We start from the raw sequence: 7,500 nt of genomic DNA, 5'->3' as shown, positions 1-7,500 counted from the left end.
CATTATAATTTTATCATTATCATTATAATTTTATCATTATCATTATAATTTTATCATTATCATTATAATTTTATCATTATCATTATAATTTTATCATTATCATTATAATTTTATCATTATCATTATAATTTTATCATTATCATTATAATTTTATCATTATCATTATAATTTTATCATTATCATTATAATTTTATCATTATCATTATAATTTTATCATTATCATTATAATTTTATCATTATCATTATAATTTTATCATTATCATTATAATTTTATCATTATCATTATAATTTTATCATTATCATTATAATTTTATCATTATCATTATAATTTTATCATTATCATTATAATTTTATCATTATCATTATAATTTTATCATTATCATTATAATTTTATCATTATCATTATAATTTTATCATTATCATTATAATTTTATCATTATCATTATAATTTTATCATTATCATTATAATTTTATCATTATCATTATAATTTTATCATTATCATTATAATTTTATCATTATCATTATAATTTTATCATTATCATTATAATTTTATCATTATCATTATAATTTTATCATTATCATTATAATTTTATCATTATCATTATAATTTTATCATTATCATTATAATTTTATCATTATCATTATAATTTTATCATTATCATTATAATTTTATCATTATCATTATAATTTTATCATTATCATTATAATTTTATCATTATCATTATAATTTTATCATTATCATTATAATTTTATCATTATCATTATAATTTTATCATTATCATTATAATTTTATCTTTATCATTATAATTTTATCATTATCATTATAATTTTATCATTATCATTATAATTTTATCATTATCATTATAATTTTATCATTATCATTATAATTTTATCATTATCATTATCATTGCTATCATTATCATTATAATTTTATCATTATCATTATATTAATTATTATTACTATTATTATCATTCTTATTACTGTTATTGAGTGTCTGAGTAAATATTTTCCTTTTTTTACCCTCTCATTTTACTATCTTCTTTCTTATCATTCGTACATTTACTGACCTCATATTCGTCACGTTCACATCATCATCCTAATTTCATGATGAATGTGGTAAATACGAAAATAAACTCTATATAAACTACCTGGCAAGTAACTGTCCATATCTAAAATGCTTTAACTAAAAGCCATAGCATATCCTATATATATACACACACAGAGAGTCGCCAGATGTATGTCCCAAAATGTAGTAAACAAAGACAATAGCAAAGTCCCCCGGTCAATTAGACAGACTAATGAAACAATCAACCTCACTGCTTTTGCCAAACACTCCTTTGTCTGTGATACAAAAGTACTAATCTATATTCATGGCTATATCTGTTTCCACCGATAGAAATTTCTATAGGTTGTTACTCATTAAGGGGAGCACCCTCTCTAGCTATAAATATGCCTATGTAAACACATATGCACACTTATATACACACACAAATACATAAACACACGCGCGCGCATATACACACCACGAACTCACACTCACGCACATGCACACACACACATACACATACCAATATCTACTTACAAATCTCTCTCTCTCTCTCTATCTAATTATACAGTACACGCAAAAATGCACAAATGCGCTCCGTAAATATGTAGAAGGCTAATGAAATCGCTATTTCTTGCCTACAAATCCCGCCGACAATTTCGTAGTATAAACGTTTTTATTTTATATTTTTTACTTTTTTCATTGACTTATTTTACCAATGCTTATAAGTCATCAAATAATCGCTGCATTTTCTAAAATCATATTTTTGTTTATAGCATTTATGTTAAAACAACAAATAAACCAACCAGATTATACATCATACTGATAAAAAAATCACCTTTTTTTTTTCTTCAAAATAGACATATCTATTGTAAAGACTCAAAATAAAATCTCTTTAGACAATCCCATTATGAACGTATTACTTCTTTACATCATTCGTGAACACTAAAACTGACTTTCGCTCACTGACTTTTCTCGGAACCCTAACTGTCTACGTGATCAGTGAGGCTTTTGAAGATTCCTTTATGCTGGTTTCTCCCTGGAAGAAGTAGATTACATCGCAGAGGAAACACACTTTGTACACGTGGGTTTTTTGTCATGCATTTTGAGAACTCGTTTTCATCTCATGAGGCTGATTATACAAGAAGATTACCTATGTATAATTCTGTACGTACATCTGTTATATATGTTTGTACAGTGTATTAAAGAAATTTATGCCTATATATATTTAAAATAATATTGTTTTTATTTATACATACAAAGACATATATATTGTATAATTATAGATTAATATTTATTTTCTGCCTTTACTCTCTCTATCTCTGTCTCTCTCCCTCCTTCTCTACTTCCCCTTTTTCTCCCCCTTTCTCTTTCACTTTCATTCTTTCCCCTTATCTCCCTCTTTCTTCCCCTTCCTCCCCCCTCCCTCCTTCCACTATCCTACATCTCCCTCTCCTTCTCTCTTTTTATCTCTGAATGCCTTTGTCCTTCCTTCCCTCTTTCTCCCTCGCCCTCCTCCCCCTCTTACTCCTCATCTTCCCCCTCCCCCCTCCTCCTCCTCCTCCCTCTCCCCTAACAGTCCTCCCCCCCTCCCCCATTCCTTTCCACCTCCTCCTCCACCTATCCACTCTCCTGCTCTTCCTCCTTCTCTACCTTTCCTCTTCTTCCTCCTCCTCCTTCCTTATCTTCCTCCTCATTCCTTCTCCTCCTCCTCCCATCTTCCTCCTCATTCATCCTGCTCTTCCCCTCTCCTACCCCTCCCCCTCCTCCTCCTACCCCTATCCTTCCTCCTCCTTCCTCCTCCGCATCCACCTCCTCCTCCCTTCCTCCACCTCCTTTTCCCCTATACCTCCTCTACTTACACCACCTCTTCTAACTCCTCCTACCCCTCCTCCTCCTCCTCTTCCTCCTACCCATCTCCCCTCTCTCTCTTTCTCCTCTCCTATCCCTCCTTCCTCCTCCTCCTCCTCTCCTATCTCTCCTTCCTCCTCCCCCCTCCTCACCCTCCTTCCTCCCCCCTCCTCCTTCCTCCTTCCTCCTTCCTCCTCCTTCTTCCTCCTCCCTCCTCCCCCCTCCTCCTTCCTCCTTCCTCCTCCCTCCTCCACGCCCTTCTCACAAATCTTACCATGCCAGTGACCCAGAAGAAGATCAGCCATTCCACAAACGTAGGCGCAGGTCCCCGTATGTTCCTGCGGTGTCTCTCGCTCCCTTCGGTTCTCGTCGAGGCCAGGACGAGCAGCAGGAGGAAAATCCCGAAGGAGGCGCTGCGGGAGATGGGAAAAAAGGGGGGAAAAAAAGTCGTTAGATGATGAATGATAGAAGGAAATTAAGGTAGGGTGCTTTTATTTATTTATTTGTTTATTTTTGGAACGGTTAGGTAGGGTGTTGTATTTAGCGGTGAGTGCCATCGATTTTTTTTTTTATCATCATCATAACTATTATTATTATTATCATCATCATCATTACTATTAACATCATCATCATAATTATTAACACCATCATCATCATTATCATCATCATTATATCACTATTATTGTTATTGTTTGGTCTCATCTCCCCCCCTCCCTCTCTCTCTCTCTCTCTCTCTCGCTCTCTCTCTCTCTCCCTCTCTCCCTCTCTTTCTCTCTTTCCCTTTCCCTCTCTGTGTTTTTTGTTTATCTCTCTTTTACGCTTATTTTTATCCTTTTACTCCTATTCCAATTACTGGTTTACAGCAAAAGCGCCATTCTCTCTTGTAACTTTCTTACAGAGAATGGTAATAAAAATCTGTGCAATTTTTTTCTTCCACTGTGTTTATCTCTTTATCTCTCTCTCCCCTCTCTGGCTATCTCTCGTTTTCCTGTCTATTCTCTTTCTCTCTCTTTATCTGTCTTCTTATAGTTATCTTTGTCTGTCTGTCTGTCTCTCTCTCTCTCTCTCTCTCTCTCTCTCTCTCTCTCTCTCTCTCTCTCTTTTCTATCTATCCCTCCCTCCCTCTCTCTCCCTCCTTCCCTTTCTCTCCCTCCCTCCCCCTCTCTGTCTCTCTCTCTCGCTCTCTCTAGCTCTCTCTCTTTCTATCTATCCCTCCCTCTCTCTCTTTCTCTCCATTTCTCTCCCTCCCTCCCTCTCTCTCTCTCACTTTCTTTCCCTCCCTCTCTCTCTCTCCCTCTCTCTCTCTCCATCCCTCTCTCTCTCTCTCTCTCTCTCTCTCTCTCTCTCTCTCTCTCTCTCTTCTCTCTCCCCTCTCAATCTCTCTCTCTCTCTCTCTCTCTCTCTCTCTCTCTCTCTCTCTCTCTCTCTCTCTCTCTCTCTCTCTCTCTCTCTCTCTCCCTCTCTCCCCTCTCAATCTCTCTCTCTCTCTCTCTCTCTCTCTCTCTCTCTCTCTCTCTCTCTCTCTCTCTCGCCCTTCCCTGCTTCCCCATCCCTCCTCCTAATCTATTTATTGGTTTACAATAAAAGCACAATTCTCTTTCTTGATTGGTAGGAAAAAACATCCCTCTACGCTCTTTCTCATTTAACCTTTTTATTTATGTATTTACGTTTATTCTTTATTTATATTTTTTATCAATTTTTTTTTTTTTTTTTTTTTTTCTCTATTTATATGAATATTTTTGTACATGTCTATTTACCAGCCTTCATACACACATACGCACAGACACATGCACACACATTCATACACACTCAAGTACACAAGAACACATACGCACACCCAAGCAAACAAACACACATACAAACAAACACACACACACAAACAAGCACACACACAAACAATGAAATAAACAAAAACACACACACACACACAACACACACACATTCAAATACCCAACCCATACCCAACCCTCTCCCCTCCCCCCACTCTTCCAGTATCCCCCCCATCCCCTCCAACCCCCCTTACCTCTCCTCCAACCCCCACCCCCCTTATTCCCCAAACCCATCTCCCCAACCCCCCCTTACCTCTCCTTCTACCCCCACCCCTTATTCCCCCAACCCCATCCCCCCCAAACCCCATCCCCCCAAACCCCCCCTTACCTCTCCTCCTACCCCCACCCCCCATCCCCCTTCCCCCCCCAACCCCATCCCCCCAAAAAAAAACCCCGCCCTTTACCTCTCCTCCAACCCCCCACCCCCCTCTAAATCCCCCCAACCTCACCTGTGATAGATGAACTTCATGAAAGGTGACCTTATGACCCTCCCGAGCTGCGTCCTCGGGAAGATGAGGTAGATGACAGCAATAACAGGCATGCAAATGATGATGGAGAGACACAGCAGGATTTTCACGACTGCGTTCCGGCGGCGCCAGATCGGGAGGCCCTCGTGCCACACCGAGGTCAGGAGTTGCTGGCAGTTCGGGTGTGCCACGAACTGTAGGGGTTGGGAGGGGGGGATGGGGTAAGGGGGATGGGGGGGGTGGGGTAAGGGGGAGGGGAAGAGGGGGTTGGGGGGGGATGGGGTAAGGGGGAGGGGGGAAGAGGGAAGAGGGAGGGGGAGGGGGAAGGGGGAGGGGGGAGAAGGAGGTGGAAGGGGGAAGAGGGGTAGGATGGTAGGGGGGATGGGGAAGAGGAAGAGGGAGGGGGGAGGGGGAAAGGGGAGGGGGAAGGGGGAGGGGAAGGGGGAAGAGGGTTAGGATGGTAGGGGGGATGGGGAAGAGGAAGATGGAGGGGGGAGGGGGAAGGGGGAAGAGGAAGGGGGAAGAGGGAGGGGGAAGGGAGAGGGGAAGGGGGAAGAGGGTTAGGATGGTAGGGGGGATGGGGAAGGGGGAAGAGGGAAGAGGGAGGGGGAAAGGGGAGGGGGAAGGGGGAGGGGAGGACCGAGAGGAAGAGGGAGGGGAAGGAGAAGGGGGAGGGGAAGAAGGAAGGGGAGGAAGAAGGACGAAGGGCGAAAGTGAAGGAGGAGGAGGAGGAGGAGGAGGAGGAGGAGGGGAAGAAGGAAGGGGAAGATAAAGGGGAAGGGGAAGATAAAGAGAAGGGGGAAGGGGAAGGGGAAGAGAGGGGAAGGGAAGAGGGGGAAGGAAGAAGGAGGAAAGGGAAAAGGGAAGGAGGAGGAAGAACAGGAGGAGGAGGAGGAGGAGGAGGAGGAGGAGGAGGCGGAGGAGGAGGAAAAGAAAGAATAGATTAATAATCATTATCTGTAGAATGAAGAAATAAAAAACAAACTTAAATACCAAAACTCAGAGGAATTCATAATGACCTTAAAACGAAAAAAAAAAAAAAAAAAAATGACATAAACATATTCCAAAAAAAAAACAAAAAAACAACAAACTAACAAAAAAAAAAAAAAAAAAAAAAAAACCCTAACAACAACACCCCAAGAGAAAAGGAACCACAACCACACCCAGAATATCCCTTGTTACAAATGGCATCAAAACTAAACTCAAAACTTTAAACTCAACTTAAACGACCCATTCAAGTCGTCCTCTCACCTGCTTCTGGTCGTACTTGAGAGCCAGCTTGAGTCTCGAGAGGTTGAGTCGTTCGGGATCGTCCTCGTCGTCGGACACGTCTGAGTCTTCCTCGCTGCGCCGGTTGAGGACTGCGATTACCTGGTGGAGGAGGAGGAGGTGGATGAGGGACGGATGAGGGGGTGGATGAGAGGGTGAGGGGGGTGGAGGGGGGGGGGGGTGGATGAGGGGGTGGGTGAGGGGGTGGTGGAGGAGGAGGTGGGTGAGGGGGTGGTGGAGGGTGGAGGAGGAGGAGGTGGATGAGTGGAGGAGGAGGTGGTGGATGAGGGTGGCGGTGGAGGTGGGTAAGGGGGGTGGATGAGGGTGGAGGTGGATGAGGGGGTGGTGGAGGTGGATGAGGGGGAGGTGGATGAGGGGATGAGGGGGAGGAGGAGGTGGATGAGGGGATGGATGAGGTGGGTGAGGGGATGAGGGGGAGGAGGAGGTGGATGAGGGGGTGGAGGTGGGTGGAGGTGGATGAGGGTGGCGGTGGAGGTGGATGAGGGGGAGGTGGATGAGGGGATGAGGGGGAGGAGGAGGTGGATGAGGGGATGGATAAGGGGGGTAAGGGGGTGGAGGTGGGTGGAGGTGGATGAGGGGGTGGTGGAGGTGGATGGGTAGGTGGATGAGGGTGGAGATGGATGAAGGAGTGGGGGAGGAGGTGGTGGAGGGGTTAGGTGGAGTTGGATGAGGGGGTGGATGAGTTGGTGGCAGAGGGTGGATGAGGAGGTGGTGGAGTGGTCAGTTGAAGGTGGATGAATGGATGGTGGAGTAGTTAGGTGGAAGTGAATGATGGGGTGGATTAGGGTGGTGGTAGATGAAGGAGTGGGACAGGACGTGGTGGAGTGGTTAGGTGGAAGTGGACGAGGGTGTGGATGAGGGTGGAGTTGGATGTGTGTGGATCAAGGATTGGAGGAGAAGGTGGTGAAGTGGATAGATGGAGGAGAATGAAAGGATTAATGATGGGGGGGGGGGGGGGGTGATGGAGAAGGAGAAAGATAAGGAGAAAGAGAAGGACAGAGAGAGAGAAGGAGAGA

The 7,500-nt window shown here is 43.2% G+C and overlaps 1 protein-coding gene across 1 annotated transcript in view; it reads right to left on the bottom strand.

The window, feature by feature from the left end:
• The window catches only part of LOC125044795, a 90,610-nt gene that overhangs the window by 39,376 nt on the left and 43,734 nt on the right, over window positions 1-7,500 (bottom strand). Inside the window, exons 6-9 of the mRNA XM_047641754.1 lie at window positions 6,446-6,565; window positions 5,177-5,388; window positions 3,173-3,311; window positions 2,043-2,086 (exon numbers count right to left, since the gene is read on the bottom strand). Of these exons, the coding sequence (XP_047497710.1) occupies window positions 2,043-2,086; window positions 3,173-3,311; window positions 5,177-5,388; window positions 6,446-6,565 (515 nt within the window). The remainder of the gene's footprint in view (window positions 1-2,042; window positions 2,087-3,172; window positions 3,312-5,176; window positions 5,389-6,445; window positions 6,566-7,500) is intronic.

Source organism: Penaeus chinensis, chromosome 36 (genome assembly GCF_019202785.1).
Source record: "Penaeus chinensis breed Huanghai No. 1 chromosome 36, ASM1920278v2, whole genome shotgun sequence".
Classification (NCBI taxonomy): domain Eukaryota; kingdom Metazoa; phylum Arthropoda; class Malacostraca; order Decapoda; family Penaeidae; genus Penaeus; species Penaeus chinensis.
This window is presented reverse-complemented; position numbering and strand designations above follow the sequence as displayed.